Source organism: Castor canadensis, chromosome 8 (assembly GCF_047511655.1).
Source record: "Castor canadensis chromosome 8, mCasCan1.hap1v2, whole genome shotgun sequence".
In the NCBI taxonomy this organism is placed as follows: Eukaryota; Metazoa; Chordata; class Mammalia; order Rodentia; family Castoridae; genus Castor; species Castor canadensis.
In genome coordinates, this window is record NC_133393.1 from 12,161,639 (window position 1) to 12,184,362 (window position 22,724).

At 39.1% G+C, this 22,724-nt stretch overlaps 1 protein-coding gene across 6 annotated transcripts in view; it reads right to left on the minus strand.

Annotated features, from left to right (window-relative positions):
• Positions 1 to 22,724, minus strand: part of Runx2 (RUNX family transcription factor 2) — a 116,926-nt gene that overhangs the window by 81,811 nt on the left and 12,391 nt on the right. For all 6 annotated transcript variants that reach the window (XR_012450627.1, XM_074082014.1, XM_074082013.1 and 3 more), the window contains exon 3: positions 19,921 to 20,025. Coding sequence is in view for 5 of the 6 variants with exons in the window: in XM_074082014.1 (XP_073938115.1) it covers positions 19,921 to 20,025 (105 nt within the window). In the remaining variant the exon portion in view is untranslated. The remainder of the gene's footprint in view (positions 1 to 19,920; positions 20,026 to 22,724) is intronic.

Sequence of the window (22,724 nt, forward strand, 5' to 3'; positions counted from 1 at the left end):
CTCAAGTATATTCAATGGTGGTTATTTTTAGGTAATTCTCTATGTGAAGACTTTTATTAAAAAAAACTAATTTGCATCGTCCTTGACCTGTGAACATTAAAAGGAGGCATACAAATAAATATAAGCATGGCAAGCCCTTATGGCAAGAACTCAAACTGAAATAAATTCAATGGAAAGATGAGAGTAAGAGCTGAGAATGAAGAGAAAATGTGAGATTTTAGCTCAAGGAACACAGATAGAAGTAAGAAGTAAATAAGTTACCTAAAGGAGAAAAGGGGGGATTAATCCAGTAAGCTACAGGTTACTGTCAGGTTTTAGGGATGAGGAGTACAAAGAATGCAGCAGTACATCTTTGTTGGCAAGGTTTTCAGAGAGGGTAGATCATGACCTTGAAATTTTGCATCAGCAGCACCCACCATCTCAAACTAGAAACATTAACAACATAGCAGACCTGGAATTTCAAGGTTTTGGGAGGGTCTGTAACATTTCCAGATCATTCTTAAAGTCAACTTTTCTCTTGTATCACATCTAAATGTAATTTTAAATGGATATAGGAACCTTGACAGGTCATTGAACTCACAGGAAGATTCCTTCAGCAATTTAATTTTCAGATACTTTTATGGATTTTTTTATACTAAAGGAAAAATAATCAACAATTATTTTGTTGCCTTAATTTATTTACAAGGTAAAAAGATTAGAAACTAGAGGAAGGTGTATTGTACTTTCCAGTTAACTTGTTTGGGACACTAAAGGAAAGAACACTCATTCGATTTTCACAAGTGGTTTCTTAGTAACCCAGTATTTCTTCCTAACTTTTCCAAGTTACAAAAATGAAACACAGACTCAAGATAGTTTCGTTTAAGATGTTAACAAATACTTTGAATTGCCTACAAGTTAAAGCTGTTCTTATTAATTTCATACCTCAGAATGTACTGCATGGGTTTAGATTCTATATAATCAGTGAGAGCATCCTCGTCTATCCAGCCTACACCTAGCCTATCTTAATAGCTGGGAAATTGTACCTCTGTACACTCTTAACAGAGATTTCAACTACAGCAGCTTAGTGGGCTTCTAATTTTTCCTACTCAGTTGCAGAACCTTCCCTACCCAAGTCACGACTATCCTGGCTTATTTCTTGTTCTGTGGGATACATGCCCTAATTTATGAAGGATGCTTCTTTTTCTTACCTTCAGTTGTCTCCCTGACATTAAAAATTAAACACTGAAGGCTGCTTTCATTTTCAAAAGCTCTGAATGAAAAATAATAACAATTCAAATTACACTTCCAAGTAGACTTCACAGCTTAAAAAGAAAGAATAAAAGTATTTGAAACAAGAGGACTCATTCTCCAGACATTCTTATGATCCAGTAAGTTGTGGGTTTCAGGATGGTAGGGAAATTCTATACCCTACCATCTTTCATGTTTCTAGAACTCTAGATAGGAAACGGCATTGTCTGACCTTGGATCTTCTTCCCGCCTTAAGTCCTAAGGAAACAGGGAAGAGAGAAAAAAAACCCTCTACCTGATGCTTTAGCTACCCCTGATCTAATGTGAGCCTTTTCCTATGGGGATGGAATAAGCACCACCTTTTTCTTCTGTGGCTCAGCATTAAAGCACTGGCTTTGCATAAGTGACACCCTGGGTTCCATCCCTAATAATGAGCAAGCTACTACTTTCTGAAGAGGCAATCATTTTTCCTACGCATATTTTTTTCTCCATTAATTTCCCTCTTGCCTTCTCCACCAGAACAAAAGAGAACAAAAACTACCAATCTTAACTCCTGAGTGAATTTAAGTTGTGTTTCTTCTCATGTAACTAATTCCTAGTTACATACAACACAACACACATAAAACTGGTTAATTTTTAGAGAGAGACTAATCTGAAGTTATTTTGGCTGTGGGAACTTAGAAATATCTTCTGCATTCTTCTTTAAATTCTCAGCTTCAAATCTCAATTCTTGACTTTGGTTTGAGTTATACTAAACCACTGTTGATGGGTTTGGTAGAGGTGTGTGACCCTGGCAAGTCCCTCGACTTCTCAAGTTTTTTCTCACTTGTAAAGTAACACCTTCCCCGAATACTTCACAAGGTTGTTGTGAAGTCATCACTGTTAATGCAGACTTTGTAAACTACACAAATATAGAATACGCTATTTTCTTAAAGGTCAGGCCAGAGGGAAAGTCTGAACATTCTGGACTAAGGCAAATAAGGACCACTCCAAAAGATGACATGTAAAGACACAGCCTTGGAGCTTAAAGAGGAGAGACAAGAGCTCCTCAAAGCACGACTGTGACACCCAGCACATGTTCCTATTTGTTGAACATGCCAGGCACCTCAAGAGTACCACTAAAACAGATTAAAGATGAAAGGGGAAAGGAGACAAGAAGAAAACGAAGGAGGAGACCATAAAATTAATGTAAATTACATTTCAAGGCAGGCCACAATATCAGGAAATGAACAATCCAATAAGCAATAATATTTTTAGGGGGCTGGTGGAATGGTTCAAGTGGCAGAGTGCCTGCCTAGCAGCATGAGACCCTGAGTTCAAACCCCAGTATTGCCTATATATATTTATATAGATAGACAGATATATCACGTGTGTGTGTGTGTGTGTGTGTGTGTGTGTGTGTGTGTGTGTGTATGGAAAGAGAGAGAAATGAGAATAGGAGATTTTATACTAATTTTCATAATTTTCAAAATGTTCATCTTAACCAAACAAAAAATTTATCATTTTGAAAGGATGACTCAAGCTACATAGCCCAATCCCTCTAATAATTAAAAAATAAAGTCAGTTTAGAAGATGAAAAAATCCATAAAATATAAAGTATAAAATATATGCATACACACAATTATATATTTAGAAAAAGATATCAAAGGGAATTGCATGAAAATATTAAGTGAGGTTATCTTTGGTGTTGAATTTCAAATGACTTTTACTTCCTTTATGCTTTCTGAATTTTCTGAAAATTTTACATCAAATGTTTTTCTTATATAGTAATTAAAGTAAGTGTCATGTAAGCTGTAAAAAGAAAAAAATTGGAAACACTAGTACAAATGTATACAATTTTATATTTCACCAAAACAGAACTGTTTTCCACATTAAATCTCTACAATAGCAGAGCATTTATCTATAATGATATTAAAAACTAACCAGAAGAAACAAATCCCAAATAGAAAGTGAGAATATTCATTTCTGGTGACTAACAGTCATTCCAATTCCCTCAGGAGAAAAGGTGATTTTGTAAAGATAAGCACAGTCCAGGAGACCAAAGGTGTATTTCTGATTTTCACAGGAAATTCTCCATATCTTGCTCCTTTATCTCGAACCCTAGACCGTCACACTTCACACTGTACTAAGGACAGATAAAAAAACCCTCAAATGATATTTGAGTCTGTGCTATATACAAAGTTCTATAAAGTTTGCCCGCTAAAACTAGCCAAGGACATCATAGTGAAGGTAGAAAAAGCACTGAACTAACATTAGGAAAAGCAGAGTTGACTTTCCTCTGAAGGGCATGGCTCAGCCAATGCAACCTTGAAGGCTCAGATTCCTCATGAATAAAACAAAGAATCTAGCACAGAACCCCATGAACCAATAAACATTAGTTTTTAAACTCTCTACCACCCCACCAAAAAACCCACTTTAAATTTGTTTAGCGTTTTATTTTACTCTATTCAGCTTTGGAACCCTTTCTTCATATCCAAGTGTACTCAGAACCCCGCTTTGTCAGACAGAAGTGCTCCCCTGCCCTCTTGGGGGGGGGGAAGGTCTGGTGAGTGACAAGAAGAGAAGAAAGTGGAAAAGGCACACCAGGTGACATGACAAGCTAAAGTGGGAAAGCAAGGCACTAGGCCTCTCAATGACAGCAGAGTAAGCGTGGCCGGGAAGACTGAAAGCTATATGAGATGTGGTCATGGCCGGAGAGCAGATGGCTGATGGTAATGTGTGATTTACTAGACATAAACAGTCACAAGTTATTAGAAATAGAACATAGAAAATCTGCTCATTTTCTCTACAAATTAAGCCCCTTATATCCAGATACATTAAAAGTAATATTGGGCTTCATTCCCAATTCTGCTGACGGCCCTTTCAAGTTAGACTCTCAATATTATTTTGCTGGCACTTTGCATTCAAAGGCCCTGAGACAGAGCAGGCAAGATAAAAATGTTTTCCCAGTTGTTATAGAAATTAAGAACATGGTCATGTTATTAAAGTTGATTTTCTTTCTTATGATCACCTTATTTTAATTACCAAGATCATTGAGAACAAAAGGAAGGAAACATCAACATCAGTTTCACGGGCATACAATTATTATTGTCAAGTAAAAGTAAAATGAGACTTAAAGAACTGCACTAAACTGGTATAGGTACTTTGTAAGCTGTGTAAAGGTGTTAGGATTTACAATCCTAATACACAAATAATAATATTTTAGACACTTACTTTCAACAAATTACAAACCAAAGCGTGCTGACAGTTCAGCTAAAATGTGGTAGAAACCAGTGTGAGTACATGAAAACATCAAAATCAATCCCAAGAACTGGCTAGGGAGAGAACGAGGAACAGAATTCGGCTACAGTTCAACTTCAGGAGCTCTTTGCAGTAGGAAAAAAAATCTTCCAATAGATATTTTTGGAGGAATTTATTCCAATTTAGAAAGGAATGAAAGGAGACGTTTATAAATTAGCCAGAAATGCCACCTATTTCTTCAAACACAAAGATTTCTCCCTCCCCATAAAAGTTTTTATTTACAGCTATAAATGACTCATCCTGCTGAGTTCTTAGCATACAGGCGCTCAGTAAAAGTGGTAATAACCAGAGACATCTATCTAGATCATCAGATTTCCTTCCTCTGGTCAGTTTGTGCCACAAATCTCATGCTACAAAAGCTACATTTCATCTTTCAGTGTCGATTTTTTTTTCTAATTCAGTTACAAATTTTTATTTACTTGTAGTTCAGTTCTCCTAACAAAAGGGAATGAAGAAGTAGTGGCTTTCTTCAGAGCTGTAACTGACAGTGGGCAGTTGATCCTCAGCAAAAATAAATGCTTGAAGCTATTTGTTTTGCAAAGTTCCTTTGTATTCACTCTCTTCCATTCAAACTCAACCACTGGACTAGTAAATGACAAATCAGGTACAACTAAACAGTTTCTCCATCTCCCAGCTTCAGCCTGGTCCTAGACAGCCCTCAATGAAAGCACACGGTCCGTGCATCTCTCCTTCCAGCGTTGTTCAGACCACCTGGCTCCATCAAGGAACTGCTATGCCAGGTCTCACAAAATATAGAACCAATGTAATGTGTAGAAAAGTCACAGAAATGTGCACCATGAAAAATGAAATGGGAATTCAGCCTGCATTTTTTTGGACCATCCGTGTTTCACTAATTATAGAGTCCAAAAACCCCTGGCCCCAGAAAATTTCCTAGCTAAGTGTGATCTATACCACCAATGTAGAGTTCCAAAAATACCCAAGGAAAGTTGAAGTGGGAATCCCCTGTGAAGTGATCAAAGCACCAAATCATTCACTTTTGTTCCCTTTGAATCTCAGGACCTGCACTAAAGCCTTTGTGCTTCTCGACTGTGCTTTCGACATTATCGCTGTCCTGTGTCGAACAGTCACCTCTATCTATGACAGCTCCTCTTGAAGAAAGGTAGGCTGGTTCATATGTCCTTGACTTAAAAGTCCTCTGGGAAGAAAAGAGCTCAGGGAAGAGTCAATAACCAAACCATTTTTGTGGGTGCAGTGCTGGGATCTTTCATTGCTTCAGATAAACCAATATGGAATCAGTGTCACAGCTTACTCCTCAAAAAAAGATAGCCATTTCATAAAAGGTGTTGCAGAAAATGCAGAACTACTGCTCCTCCACTCTCCATGTATGTAATGAGCACCCTTTACCTGTCACAAAGCATGCAAGAGAGTTGCTTTGTTATTCAAAGAGTGGCAGTAGAAGTAACCCAAGCCTCTCTTCAGCTTGTTTTCCTTCCCGCTACCAATTCTTTGGCCTCAAGAACTGAAGCGATGGAAGGCACCAATTCACTTAAGTTGCCTCAGGCAGCTGTAGTCTTTAGAATTCTTAGAAGGGGTTTTGAAAATACATGATCTGGGAGTGAGAGATGGGGAAGACCACACAAAAAAGGACTACATAAAGAACTAAAGTGTCAAGGCCACTGAAAAAATGTCACAGGCAAGGGAGAAAGGAGGGCAGTACAAGGAAGTGGGTTGTGACTTCTGACCTACCCGTGGGCTGTGGGTAGCTCTCCAAAGGTGATGATTCTTCAGAAAGGCTCAAGGGTCTAAATGTGCTTAATGATCCAAGGAGCCCAGGTTATTTTGGGAGGAAAGAAAAATATGTTTTCTGAGTATTTTTCCTTCCCCTAGCCTAGCACCACACCCATTTAGCCTACTTCCCAGGCCTGTCACCTGTTTCAAAATCTGTTTCTTTGGTCTCTTTATTTTTTTCCTTTAGAGAAAACTGTGTCCACTTAGTTCAAAACAAAGAACTCATCTGAGAACTGCATGTGTGTGAGTACTTTGTTTTTCATATTTTCATCAAGTGAGCTTTTCTGCGTGCTTAAAGCAACCATCTGCAGATATGCTAATTTATCACTTCTGAAGTAGCTTAGAGAGGTATTTAATATGCAGAAGAGTGGATTAAAGAATAAATTTAAAGATAAAAACTGATGCTTGCCTTCTCTGAGCAAAGTTACACAGAAAGCAAGGCTCTTGGCTTTCCTGTAGCTCTAGCCCCTAGGTAGAAAGGAACAGTATGGTCAGCCAGCCTTTCTTAGGTTTGCCTGCTCAACTTTTTCACTTCTCTGCCAGCTTTTAAATGCATGAAGGTTTCTGTTCTCAGAGCTATATCCTGCTTATTTCCCCTCTCCTTCCTCCTGTGTAATGATGAATTCCTTTAGGGTGATTTTGGATTGCATCTCTCAAGTTCCAGGTTTGGAGGGGAACACTTTGGTGTCACCTGGAAATATTTTTAATTTCTCCCAGTAAGAAAGAGACAGAGAAAGATGAATCAACTTCATAAAACACCACCTTTTGTATCTAGAACATACAAATCAAAGAAACCCAAGGGTTTTTTTTTTGTTTGTTTGTTTGTTTTTTAACAATAAAACATTCTCACCCACGGTTCTAAATTCTTCATACTATAACTACTCTGATTACCAATAGCAATTTTTTGACCACGTGGCAGATCTGTTCCTGTTCTTTTTTGGTCATATTTTTCTCAATTAAAGATTCTAATGGCCATTGAAGCAAGACAAATTATCCTCATCATTTATGTCTGCAAACTTCTGTGATTCTGAGCTTCAGAATTATAATGGGAAACAGAAATCATGCCTTTGATTTTCAAAGTAGAGAGGTGGCACTTGGCTGTATTTCATGAGCACACAAAGACTCTCTAAGATGGAAGGGATTTGAAAAGCCTTCCATTCAAACCCTCAGCCTTCCGTAACCCATTCTGTGTAACAATTCCCATAGTCAAGAAGTTCTTCTGTAAATCTAACCTAAACCTATCATGCTTCTGTTAAAACCTATTCTTTCTCTGACTTCCCCCAGAAACAAAACAGCTGGCCACCATACATTGCTTAATAACTCTCATAATTTCAAAGTCTGTTATTAAGTCATTTTTCAGTCTCCTCTTCTTGAAGCTAAATAATCCCAAGTCTTTCAACTTATCCTTATAGGTTCAATTTTACAATCCTTTAATCATCATCAATTCTCTTTGTTAAACATTCTGAAGTATTCCATGTTGCTCTTATGTTTTGAAACACAGCTCACCTTTGGAATTGCTTCTCGTTGTCCATAAAAGCCCAAGGTTTTAGTACATTACACTCAATCCTAGGAGAGTCTACTCGAATATGCAACCTACTGCTTTGTTTGGGTTATTTTTAGGGCAAGCCTGCTTCTATGGCTCCTAACAAAAACATGATCCTCAGGACCCAGTACTCTTAACCAAGTGCCAGCTACAGGTGAGCCATCCCCTCACACCTACTTTTACTCCATTTTTCTCACCAGACCTCTTCAAGGTCTTTCTCAATGCTCTCCTACCAATTTGAGTCTTAAGATCCTCTATTAATAAAATCAGTATCTAGCCAATCTGATCTGTTCCACTTACTTAAACCAAGCTGTCAACCCAAAATGGCTGAAAATGTGTTATCCTTTGCAGAAAACACCTAAGACATCCTGTCCTCACAGCCTTAACTCACAGAAGAATCTCAGGCACCTGGTGAGAATACCACAAGAGAAGCCAGCAGAGATGGACACGGAGAGTCCTTCTGTGGTCCTCAAGTCATGACACACCAGCATTTGGGACACGTAAAACAAGCAGCATCTGGGCAAGTGGTTCGAGTCTACTCTTTCTGCAACCTTTTCCTCTTTTCTCAACCATTAGGTATTCCTAATGCTCTCTCTTCCATTGAAATTAGATGTTAGACTCTGATACTGAGTGTGGCCCAGCCTTTGCATGCAACGTGCATTTCCCCTTTCTGATTCTCAAGCTGGCTTTTCTGCATCTAAATGTCACCTCCTCTGAGAGGACTTTCCTGAACCACTCTACAATGGGTTCCTCTATGTTCCCGGCTGCCCATTATTCTTTATTACTACCTCATTTCCTTTTATAGCACCTATCACAATTTGCAATTAGATGCAATCACAGAGAACGTTCATTTACTCATTTCTTGTCTGTCTTCTCTACAGAATGCAGGCTCCTGATAAAGGCAGGACTTTGCTGCCTTGCCTTGTGTGCCTGGCACCTGGATAGCAGTAGGATTTCAAACATAATTTTTCAAATGAATGAATGAACATTCAAACTGCCAGAAATATTTACATTTTAAAACGCATCTCTAATGGTCACAAAAAGGTCCCGTCGGCTATTAAAAAGGGAAGATGGTGTTTTGAGGGGTAAGGATGGGTTGGAGAGGAAAGGATTCTTCTCAGGTCCATCTAGACTCCATCAATCAGGGAAGACCAGCTCTTGCCATCATGGTATCAAGCCTGTGATCACACTCCTTCTCCTTAGAGCAACAATTCTGGATTCCAGAATTCTCTGTCCTCACAGCTTCAATGCAGTCGCACCATTCTGCAGAATCCTATTGCTTTCCTGATACTATTTCCTTGATACTGTTACCCTCACAAAAGTACCAGCACTGCCACAGAAAAACACTAGGGGAAATACACATGTTAGTATCATCCTGGGAGAGCTGATCACAAGTAATCTCTACTTCATTTTTTTGTTGTTTTGGTGGCACTGGCATTTGAACTCAGGGCCTTGCACTTTCTAGGTAGGTGCTCTACCTGTTGAATCATACCTCCAGCCTTGATTAATTTTTATTTTCTAATTTTTCTGCCATATATATACTTGTCTACATCTTCTACTTTTATCATTTTTTAAAGTCAACTTTTTTGTTGCAAGTTCTAATATTTTGTTGGTATTCAAACTTGAAATTCTATTCAGGGTTGACTTCTACAGTTAGTTAGTTCCATCTCACAAAATTCAGAGTTTCCAGCTGTTAGCTAAACTTTCATCTTAATGAATTTAATGTCCTCTCAACAAACCTACAGCTATATATGCATTCCCTCCTGCTGAGTGCAGGCCTTATACCTTGGATTTATATACTGATCAGCAAGGCTACTACATTGCTAGGCGTGCCTCTCACGTAACACTTCTCAACACCAACCAAGAACACACTGGGCCCAACACCTGGAGCTTTCACAAATTTACTGACAAAGGTTCAAGAAGCTCTTGCAGTGAATAACTGATCAGGAAGACACCTGGGATCTTTGCCCATCTCTATAAATCACCTGCTGCCTTGAAGAGTGACAAGGCAAATGAGCACTCAGGTGCCCGTGCCTCAGTTTACTTACCTATAAAATGCGTAATGCCTCCCAGAGAGGGATGTAAAGCGAATCAGTGAGGTAATGTCTAAGCGTCGGGAACTCCTTGGCAGGAAGGCGCTACATAATTACTATTTGGTATTTAAGCTGCTGCCCTTGTGTGCCAAGTGCTTTGTGATCATTTCCCAGTTCTTACTCCCAGCGACTCTCAAGTTGTCTTCGTGTCCATTTCCATTTAAAGGAAGAAGAACTGAACTGGAGAAAAGTTTAGTGATTTACTTAGGATCACTAAGACGGCACCAAGGTCTCAAAAGAAAACTTTCCAAGTCCTCTACTTCTCTTAATCATAAGTGAACCAACACCTTAAATACAAACCACCCTTTATAGATAAAACCCTGTTAAGCTACTCTGAAACAGTGCTCAAGGTACAACACACTGCCATTTGTCTTTGCAGGTGGAATGAATGGTGAGGAGGTAAAACAGAAACCGATGCTCTACAATTAGTAACCCCAACTTCACACTCACCCTTCTTTTCAGCTTACACAACCTTGTTTCTCCTCACTTCCTGTGGAACCATCTTCCTGTGGAACTGTCATAATCTCCTTGCAGGGACATATCTTTCTACTAATAATCTCCAGGGCCAATTGCAAATGGACATAGAGACAAGCTTATATCATCCTTAGCATCCCCCTCAATTAAAATAAACTCTAGCATTTTTACCCAGATTGTATCTCATGAAAATCAACTCCCCTCCACCAAAGAATGGGAAGGAGGAGGAAATGCAGGTTGCAGAGGGGACACATGCAGTACAATGGTTGACAGAAAGGCAGAAAGGACCAGCACTCTTCCATGTCATCTGGCTTCTAACCCATCAGCCACTTCCTGCACACCGAGCCACACTGGAGTCACCCCATCCACCTTGCCCAGAAACAGTTCTACCCTAGACGGTGGTCTCTAGGCTCTCTTAAACCATGCTCTTCTAGTCTACACATCTATTTTCTTACCTCTGCTTTATTTGACTCACTTTTCACATGAAAGAAGCATTTTTTGGTTCTGAGTCCTATACTCTCACCAAAATGACTGAAAGTGTGCCTACATCAACATCTTAGGATGAGGGCTCTGGTAGGTAAATGAGTAGATGACCTCTGAGGATCAAATGTGTTGATGGAGTTAACATAAAGTTGACTAGAACGTTCCAAAGCAACTGGGTTCCACTCCCTTAAATACTACTCCAGTAACCTGGGCACAAATCAAGATCCTGCTGGAGCACTATTCACAATAGCCAAGTTATGGAAGCAGTCAAGATGCCCCACTACTGATGAATGGATCAAGAAAATGTGGTATCTATACACAATGGAATTTTATGCAGTCATGAAGAAGAACGAAATGTTATCATTCGCTGGTAAATGGATGGAATTGGAGAACATCATTCTGAGTGAGGTTAGCCTGGCCCAAAAGACCAAAAATCGTATATTTTCCCTCGTATGTGGACATTAGATCAAGAGCAAACACAATAATGGGATTGGACTTTGAGCACATGATAAAAGTGAGAGCACACAAGGAAGGTGGGAGGATAGGTAAGACGCCTAAAAAATTAGCTAGCATTTGTTGCCCTCAACACAGAAAAACTAAAGCAAATACCTTAAAAGCAACTGAGGCCAATAGGAGAAGGGGACCAGGAACTAGAAAAAAGGTTAGAGCAAGAAGAATTAACCTAGAAGGTAACACACATGCACAGGAAATTAATGTGAGTCAACTCCCTGTATAGCTGTCCTTATCTCAACTAGCAAAAACCCTGTTCCTTCCTATTATTGCTTATACTCTCTCTTCAACAAAATTAGAGATAAGGGTAAAATAGTTTCTGCCAGGTATCAAGGAGGTGGCGGGGAGGGGGGGTGGTAAGGGAGGGGGTGGGAGCAAGGGAGAGAAATGACCCAAGCATTGTATGCACATATGAATAATAAAAAAATTTTTTAAATATAAAAAAAAAAAGATCCTGCTGGAAAAATATCTAAAGCAAAAAGGACTGGGGTTATGACTCAAGTGGTAGAGCACCTGCCCAGCAAGGACAAGGCCCTGAGTTCAAACCCCAGTACTGCCAAAAAGAAAAAGAAGGAATGGTAAGCAAGTAAGTCAATAAACATAACAAATATATGTAAAATAGGTATAAACAGATTAAAGCACTGATAACGACTAATTAAGGAAGTATGAAAAAAGAATAGACTAAAATATCAGACAGCATTAGGAGAAAGTGACTGCCATTTAAAATACACAAAAATTCTTATATGGACAGATACCATGATTAATTTTATTACGACAAACATGCATGTTAAACTGAAAAGATAACTGATTTAAAAAAAGAAATCAAATGATGAATTTTAAACCAGTATGAGAAGAAAGTCATTGTATATCTAAAACAAAACTATGTTAGGAATACTCTGACAGGGAAAACGTTGCAAAACAGGGAAATACGAAATAGAGAAACCCAAAACTCTCGCCTTAAAATTATAAAATCCTGCTCACCAGACCTGAAAGGTGCTAACAATCCACACAGCTAGGGTTGCCCTACAGCAAAAGTGTGATACCTCAAGTTGACAACTATGGCCACCCAGACCAATGAGACTCTTGACTGCACATAGACTCACTGTTGACCCTCTCATGGCCAGGACTCCACTGATGACTCTCCCTTTATCTCCTGAGTCCTGCTCCCACAAATGGATTCTTTATCATTGATGCTTACCTTACTATGACTTAAGTCTGAGTTAGCTTTTCCAGAGCTGTGTGGGTCTAAGCCTTAAGCTTCCATCTTAATGAAGAGCTTTGATCTACTAGCAAATAGATTTTAGCCACAAGTGCACAGTAGCAGAGAAGTTTTCAGCAGCATAGGAACCCTTCCTTTGCTACTAAGGTACCATCTCACAAATACAGTCTTATCCTAATGGTTGCATTTAATTTTCAAAGTCACTGGAAAAACAAGAGCAATTACTTTCCTTACGTGTCTGAGTTAAAATTTTTTGGGTTTATGTGAAGAGCAAAGATATTCTTTAATTGACATCACAAATGTTATATTACAAAAATCCTACATTGGTGCAATTATGAATAAGAAAAGTAGTAATAATGAGTCTTTTTCCCTGTCATTTTTAAGTATAGTCTATACACTCTTCTAATCCAGTCCTTCTTGCAGAAAATGCTATAGAGCACAAACAAAATAAGAATACACAGGGTATTTCGATGATCTATTACAAACTGTCTCTCTTGGGAAGGAAAAAGTCATTTTCATAAACAAATAGAACAAACAAACAAAAAAAGAAATCTTTCTCAAGTCCCTATCAAGTTCCTAATCCTATTTTAAGAATGAATAATTTTTGACCTACACCAAGACACAAACTCCTGACACATTTGGGTCAAGTACGTGTGTGTTTTTGACACATATCACTTGAAAACCTGCCATGCTATATTTAGTTAGAAATAAATATATCAACTGGAACATATGCATGTACAAAGTGTACCCTCACTGTGCAAGCTGCAGCTCCCAGTTAACACAAGTCCAACACAATGAGAAAGCACACTGAGAACTGGGAAGCCAGGGAAGAGCACAGAGGAGGGACACAAGCATGTTTTAACGGCTGTGAGAATCTGCCAGGAAAGGATGTTAAGGCCTTAGCTCTTTGCAGCAGCATGCATGTACTGCTGAATTAAATTACTGCCATGCAGTCTGCTCGCAAAGGAATGTGTAAACAGGCCATATATCCTTGCATCAGCTCCACAGAATGTTGCACAACACAAAATGCCTCTCGATGTGTCATTTCCTTCTTGGCCATCTTCCCAGCTCCTGACAGTCAGTCAACAACAAAAAAAAAAGTACTGTAGAGATTTAAAACTGCTCTTCTCAAGAGCCCATTCTACCAACCTCCAGCAGACATAGCCTCCACCCAGGGCTTCTGAGTAATGCTCCCTCTCCCCCTAAATCTTCCTTGAAGAAAGAGAGTTAAGGGAATGGTGTTTTAGCTGTTATTATTCTCTTAAGTCAAAGATTCTCAACAGTGTTTTATACATTGGTGGCCAAATGATTGATATGCAGGACAATCAAACCACTGCTTGGATTTGCTAACTTATAAACATGAAAAAACATGGCATGTGCCCATAATTCTGTCCCTTGGCACTTCAGAGACAGCAAGGAACTCAGGGGAAAGTTTGCAAGTCAAGAAATTAAGGGCTTTCTTGCTGAGGCTAGCACTAAGGACTAAAATTCAGACTTGTGGCATCAGGGGTACGGCACAAGGCCTATCAGGGTGTTCTGAAATTATCTTCATAGACAGCAGGAATATGAAGGCAAAACTGTATCTAGAAATATCAAATAACCTTAAAAAATGTTCTACTCTCCCTCCATCCAATGCATCTTACATGTCTCCCCACTTTCTTTAACATGTGGCCAACCTCTAAATAATCATCATACCATTGGTAAACAAACAAAGATCCTGGCCAGCCAGCATAAAAAGCTGATTTCTTTACCCAAGTAGAATAAAAGGTAATGGAAGAAAAATGTGAGCTACCCCTGACATCATCTGGAATGAGGAAGAGAAAATGCCAAAGCTTCCTTCTCTCCACCCTTCATGGGTGGGAAAACAGTCTCAGAAGTAGATGAAACAGTGTAAAAAACCAAGATGCTACCTTGTCCCTTCTGTTTTATTAAGTCTGTTACCTTCAGTTTGTCAAGGTAAAACTTCTACAGTTGGATATGCCTGAAGAACATGAAAAAATAAAACTTCTTTGAAGAAATTTTTTATTGATAAACACAGGTGAGAATGAGCAAACAGAAGAAAGCAGTTTGGCTGCAGGACCTGCACTTAACGAGCCTGGTGAACCAGGGTATGAAGGCAGACCTGGAAATGCAAATAGTACTCTACACAGTTCACTCAGCTCACACAGCTCACTCAGCTCACTCACCTCAGCTCCAGTCCTTGCTGAAGTCACATAGGGAGCCAACCAGAGAAATGTTACAGCCATGTACCCTACACCTGCAGGAAAGGAGCTGGACCACCTCGGGGAAAAACTGAGCTTCTGCTTTCTCCCACTAGGTCAGGACAGGTGGTTGGTCGCGATGAGTAATGGTGCCCCAGCAGGAAGTATACAGTTGGCAGTTTTGGTCCCTCCTTGAGAGTAACCATGATTTACTTCCTTGAGGGTCAACACACAAAAATTCTTAGAAATCCACTCACATGTTTCATATGGATCAGGCTTGCAGGTGTGCTGGCAGAGAATTTTCAGAACTGGATGGCACAGAGTATAAAATCTTCAGACTTGTCCACTTGAAGATTCGCAAGGTATTTCTGCATGGACAGCTGTGTTGACATGCAAGGATCATACCTCTTTTTGTTCAAGCACCAACTGTTCTTCTCACTTACGAATATTCATCTGACTTAGATTGATATTAACCTGCTAATACCAAGCACCACAAGCCAATACCACCCTTAATTCATATAATACTTGCCAAATTTGTTCAATTCAGTTACTATAATTGAAACTTGGAGTCACTTTGTAGAACTTTAAATGTCCTTAATTTTAAGTCAAGAGGCTTTTCAGGAGATGGCACCTTGAAAAAAAGTTATTTCTCCTGTTTCAGCAATGACACTTGCCAGCTAAGCACTTGAGAAAGTCGATGACGTTGGTGGTCCAATGAACCACTCCCCTAACACTCACACCTTTTTTGTGTGCCTGCCTCCTCTTAAATATGGGCTTTTCCTGTGTCTTGGTTTAACTAGCTGAGTGTGACGGAAGTGATTCCATGCCAGCTCTGAGCCTAAGCCTTAAAAAGGCTAGATAGCTTCCACTTTTGCACCTTAGGGAGCCCTGAGTTGCCATGTGAGAAGTCAGACTCTGCAGGCATGACCTCTGGAGAAGCCATATAGAGAGAAAGAGACCCTAGGACCACAGTGTAAGAGGCTAGGGAGATATCCCATCATTCCAGGCAACCCAACCTTTCAGTCATCCCACCAAGGCACAATATATATGAACGAAGTCATCCTGCATGTTCTAGCACCATCCTCCATCTGACATAGTCACATGTCAGATCCCAAACAAGATCATCAGAAAAGTCATCCAGATAAATGTCAGTCAATCCACAGAATAGTGAGAAATAAAAGAAGAAATTTTAAAACAAGGTTATTGTTTTTATTGTTTTAAGCTGTTCTGTTTTGGAGTAATTGGTTATTTAGTAATAGCTGAAAACAAAATAAGATTGTGAAAAAGGACTCTCACTGTATGAAGTAATTTACTTTTTTCTATCCTCTGCCAACAGTCCTTTTCCCTCACCCAGAACCATTACTATAGACTATGACATTGCTAACCAAGTTTTCACCTTCCTAAGAAATTCTTTTAAGTCAGACTGGAGTTGGAACCAAGTGCTTAAGTGGAACAAAGAATCCTAATAGGAACTGATGTTTAAAAGAGCCAGGTATCCAAATGTATTACTGCTGCTACTGCACTGACTTTTCCTGGCAAACATACTGCAGTTGTTCTTCAGAGCTCACTTGCCAACAGAAGGTCAAAATGTCTTGCCTAAACACAAGACTTACAAATTTGGGATCTTAAGTCTGATGTCATGTCTTAAAATGATAAGCTGGCAAAGGAAATAAATGGCATTTTGCAAAGATGTGCACCGTTTTCATGTTTACGCTACTTAAGATGAAGGTTCTAGTAAGTCATCGGCTATGCTCCTTTAAAGGGAAGTTTTATAACTAAGATGAATCACAACTGCAAAAGATCAAAGTTAAAAAACATCAATGATGCCATGGGGTACTTTTTAATCTTGTAATGAGTGATGATCATGTGCTCTTATGAAGTTAGTCCAACTGCCAACGCCAGATGTGTATATTAAGAAAAGAAGTTGTTTGTGATGTGACAGCACTGGTTCAGCTGCCAGAGACAGAAAACACAGAAGGAGGAAACCTTTTGGATTTTTGAGTGAAATGCAAGTCTTGGCAAATGTGTTGATAGACAAGGCCTCAGATTGGGGTCCTAGTACCATAGCATCCTGCCTGGGACTTTGCTGCACCCAAAATGTTTATCATTCGTTCTGCACAGCTCTCCCTGCACAACATAGATATCCGCTCAAGGCGTGATTTGTAACACTGATTAGTGTCAATTACCACTGAGCAAAAATTAGTAAAGCCAGCTGCAGGAAAAAAAATAATGTACTAGAGAACAGAGTCTAGATAGTATCAGTTTCCTGAAAGCACACTAAGTAAAATTCTACAGCAAACTTCTGGCACTGAAGAAAACTGATGCTAGCATTTAATGAGCTCTTATTACATGACAGTCACAGTGCCACCCGTCTTACAATACGTCATATCATTTAGCATCCTTGTGGCAACTGACGAGGAAAATACTACGTTCAGGATTCTCACTTTCAACGATGAGAAAACCAAGTCAAAGAGAAATTAGGGAACTTGTCTATCTTCATACAGCTAAAAAAGGGTGAAGTCAGGATTTCAATCCAAGCAGTCTGTCATAAAGACCCAACCAGTTTATGCAGAATCTGTCTTTGGTCAAACCATGGAGCTACCAGAGCAGCCTTTTCAATATAGAAAGTCCTCAATTCCTTCAAACTATATTTCTATGACAAACAACCACTATTTAAGGAATTATAATTGGGGGGGAGAGGCTAAAATAATTGCACTAATTATCTTTTTCTCCCTCCAGGAAAATCTTTCACTAAAGCCTTTCTCTGCTGAAGGTTGATAAGACAAGCCACTTGAAATCTAGGGCAAGGAATGGCACACTACAATTTGTGGGCCTCACCTGGCCTACCACCTATTTTTGCAAATAAAGATTTATTGAAATACAGCTACGACCGTTTGTGTAATGGCTTAGCCTGCTTTTACATGAAAATGGCAGAGCTGAGTTCCTGTGACAGAATCAAGTGCTTATGACAAATGGAAGAAGGAAAGAATCCAGTGTAGAGTCCAGGTTGTAGGATTAAGGTGCCAGATCCATCCTTATATCCAGGCAAGTCACCACATGATATCAGGGAAATGATACCACATTTTCACAGATATTTGCAGTTTACAAGAAATGGTACCCATCCTGAACTAGGGACAGGTGGTCTGTCACTCAAAATCTGTACCTACCTACCCTCAGCACCCTCAGGACGGCCCAAGGCCTGAACTGAGATCACCCATGTAGTACCTAGTCCCTAACCCTCACTGCTACAGAGCACTTCTCTGCCTTCACAGGACGATGAGTCTATCAAGTAACTACTGCAGCCAAAATCTCTTTGAAATGAGGTAATGCTGTCCACACTTGATAGAAGTGGCTTTCCCAAAGCTACCCTGCCTCCTCACCTTTGTCTTATCTTTCAGAATGGACCAACATCTGCCCTTCCCTGTTTCTCTCCCAATCATCAGCTTTGTCACATAAACTCAAGTGTCTATACAACACACACACATATCACATGTGCACATGCAAACACACGCACACAATAATGGCTCTTCTCAGTACTGAAGAAAGCAGTTGAGATCAGCAGGGAACGTCTTTAAAAGACAAATATTGGTGACGTTAAATAAATGCTAAAAGACTCGTATCCTGCTTTATGCATTACTGAAATGGAGCCCCTGTGTTTTCAGGAACTCAAGGGTTAGTTAGGTAAAAGATTAGATGTCTTCCACCATAAGGATCATATCTGATTTATGCAATCTAGGAAAGTCAAGAAAAGCCCCAAACCAGGAAAGCCAGCCCTGCTCTTTTCTACCCAACCACACTGCATAACCACTGACCCTTAGGTCTGGAGAACCGGGGCTCACACACCTGTGTACCAAATCACCTAGGAGGACATTCCCAAACTGAACGGACAGAGCCGGCACTGACCCAACATTTGGGATCTGGAAGAAGGCCATACATATGAAAGGAGGGAAAAACAAAAACCTCAAAAGACTTGCTCTGGAGGCAGGAACCCTCCCCCATTCAGACAAGCAGTGAGCCTTTATGAAAGGAGACAGCAGCGTGAAGGATGAAGCCTCTGTATGCTCCTTCTGCTAAAAGAAAGCTGCTGGGAAGAGGCAAAACCTTACTAGCGCTTCAATCTCATTTTAGTGAAAGAAAATAGAAGCCACTCTTGACAGTCTAGGCAGGTGTACTGTCATAGAACAAACACTTCTGCCAGCTATACATCCCCCACAAACCAAATTAAACTCCCTAAATAAAATGGCTATGACCCCAAAATATTCACTCAGCAAAGGCACAATTCTATGTAATATTTCCACTGGCACAGAACTGTTAATGTTTTTATATATCAAGTAATATTTAATCTCTAAATATATTTAAATGCTTCTGTACCAAGTTTGTCAAATCAGTTTGAGTGGTGGGGATAAGGGGAAGTAAATCATTTTCAATTTATATTTAGGAGAAAAATTATATATTGACCTAAATAGATTGTGTGTACTACCTTAAACTAACTACTGGTTAAACCTCCTGGATGGCCAGACAGACAAATAAACCAAGACAGATTTAAACGTGGTTTGACTCTGTTAAAAGAAAACTATCTATAACAATTACTAGAACATGACCAAACAACAGTGTTGTAACAATCAAGCAAGTTATCATTTGCAAATAAATTCTTTGTAATTAAGTAGTGTGCTCTTTATAAAGGGAACTGAGTGGGCGAGTTAAAAAGCTAAAACACATTCTTAGGCCATGGGAAACATACGCAAATGCTTTTTGACTAAGCTCAAGATTTTTAAGTTTATTGTTTGCTTCCTCAGCTCTCATGGGTCTATTTGGCCCTGTTCATTGGGTAGTATGGATAGGCAGAATTTCTTAACAAATAGTTACAGTGACTAAATAATTATTCACTCGTTTCCCAAAGTTATAAAAGCCTTAGCAATTTTGTGGTGAAGGTTAAAACTGTAATTTTATTTTCTACTAATTGTGAAGTTCTACTAATTGTCCCTTGCTAAAAATACATGCAGATAATAAACCTTATGCAGTTTGTATGTGACAGTAACACTAACCCGTGTGGAATGAACTCCTCATAGGGTACTCTTCCTGTAAGCTATTATCATGTTCAACAGAAAGGTAAGTACTTACTTCTGGGTTCTCGGGGTCCATCCACTGTAACTTTAATAGCTCTGTGATAGGTGGCTACTTGGGGAGGATTTGTGAAGACCGTTATGGTCAAGGTGAAGCTCTTGCCTGCAGAAGTAAGAGGGGAAATACAGAATGAATATAAAAAGATAGCATTGGTGATTATCCAGCAATGCAGATGTCTAAAATTCAGTTAAGCATCTCTGAGAAGGCAATGAAACAAAGACAAGAGTCAAGAGTCCTTACTCTACACTGGAAACCCCCTGACAGCCACTTTAGGATGTCTCTAAACTTGTTCAGGGTTGAGATCATTGTCTGCATTACAGTACTATGCAAGAAGGTTCCAATTCCAAAAAGCTCCTCAGTAGCAATAAAACAAAAACCCTGGTCCACTCGAGGAGGGTTCTCTTCCAGTTTTCTTCAACATCAGGAAGGCATCCAAACACAGACAATTTTAGAAGTCTTAATTTAGGATTAGGTCATGACCCCATGACAGAACAATAGTAAATCACTGTTGATTATGTTATTTACTTCACATGGCTTTAGCATTTCATTTGCTTAAATGAACTACTATAAGAAGATGAAAGAGGGATGTTCTTATGGGAATCATTTTAACAGGAGCCAGTGTCTCCTGGCCTGGCCTTAATGTGCCTGTGGTATGATGATTTCATCATTACTGGAACAAAGTTTTTCTCCTCCCTGCTCACCCCTCCCCTAACATACGTCTCTTCTGCTAAATCTTGAAGTAACTCCCTGACAGTGACTTATTTTTGGGTAAATGTACATGACACCTCTCAATATAAACATGAATTTTTACTTTTAGCAGAGGTTTGCTTTATTGAAATACTACATCTGATGCTTCAAATTAAATGAGCTCAAAGTGATGAATAATGGGTGGGGGGAGACAGGGAAAAGTCTAGTAGCAGATTTGGATGTCTGCTTTCTCCAGAAGATACCAGACTCTGTTATACAGACTCACTGACAGTTGTAATCAGTTAGATTTGCAACGGTTAGTCATGTCAGATAGTCAAAACTGCAAACTGTTACAAGACAGGAAAAGGTGGGCGTGAAACAGTGACTCAATAAAACATTCAGCAATCTGGGGCCAGAGTTCTCATTCAGTCTGCTCCTGTAACAGATAAAAAACTCATTTTGTTTTGCTTTGTTTTTGGTCAGATTTTTCTTTTCCTTTTACTGAAAGCTGAGAGCATTAAATCAAAACTCAAATCTTAGACAATATGTAGCAACGCAAAGTTTAATGCAATTTTTTCATAGCTTAATATGGAACAGGTTATGTACAAGACTTAATGCAGAACAGGTCTTTGGCTGTCAAGTCTACTAAATGGGTTTTCTTTCAACCCAGACCATGTAAGTTCCTAAAATCTGTTTAAGAAACACATCATTTGTTACTGGGTGTACGTAGTCTTCAGTCTTCTCAGCTATACTTTTCCATGGCCAATGTTGTGGGGGAGAAGAGAAGACAGGACTCTGGGTGGGAGCAGAATTGGTAAAAATGAATACTGATTAGCAAACCCACTAAAGTGCTAGCCACTTCATACACAGTATTTCATTTAATCTCCCCCAGGAAGATTTATCACCCCCATTTCATAAATGAGTAAGTCAAAGCTCATAGAGGCTTAGTAATTTACCCAAGTCTATACAATTAATAGATGGGGAAAATTCAGATCTGAACCAAAGCCTCTGACCTTTAAACTTATTGCTACAGGATGGGGGTGTAGCTCAGAAGTAGAGCACTTACTTAGCATGTACAAGGCCCTGAGTTCAATCCCCAGCATCACAAAAATAAAAATTTAAATGTTCTTTTTTGGCCACTTTGCCAGAATATATGAAATATTAATAAGTAATTTACTTCTAGACATGTCCCAATTAGCTCTCCGTGCCCACAAAACAGTAAATATAAATTGACTAATGTAGTGCCTTGGCCAGGATGACGGAACTATGTATTTTAAAGTGTCATTGGTATATCACATTTCATCCACCATACACTGGATATTACATGGATTTAAGTAATTTAATTCATCAGGGAACAGATGATTTAAGCATTAAGACTAACCAGAAGAGTAAGATAGCCAAGTGTCTAAACTAGTCACAGAAAGCTGAACATCTACAGAAATGGAGATCAGAAACTTGAGTAGGAAGCCACTGGGTCCAAATTAGGATCTCAAAATGATGGATGTGGAAGAGTGAAATGGCTGAATCTACACTGAAAGTTAATTTACATTAAAACATTTTTAAATGCCATTCTAGATTAAAGCAGTGGCCCATGGACTGAAGATTACATTTCTAACAGTGGCTCTAATGGCTGTAGGTGGAAGGCAGTTAGCATCCATGGTACTCATCTTAAAAAATCAAGGAAGTGTATTTGTCAGTTATCCTTAATGTCTCTGAATAATCTGCTAGAGATACCATCCATGAATTTTTCTAAATTAGTTTTGGAGATATTTTTGTTAGACCTTTCCAACTTATTTAGGATATTAAAAGTTATCTATGCTTCTCCCAAATTCAAGAAAACACTTCATTTAGAAACAAAAACCAAACATGAAATTCACTTTTTAAGTACAAAGCATTAAACGATCACAGTGGAGACAGTTTTCCATTAAAAACTTCCTTAAAAGAGAGGTGGGTTGGGAGGAGGAAACAAATATTTAAGTGTAACTGTGGTCTCCCAAAATAAACTGCTAAGGGGGTCAAGACAACTTTAACAAGGAAAAAAAAATGAGGTTCCTTCCACTTCTGATAATCCCTTCACAAGAAACAGGTATGCAGTGTTGAAGAAAAGTATGACC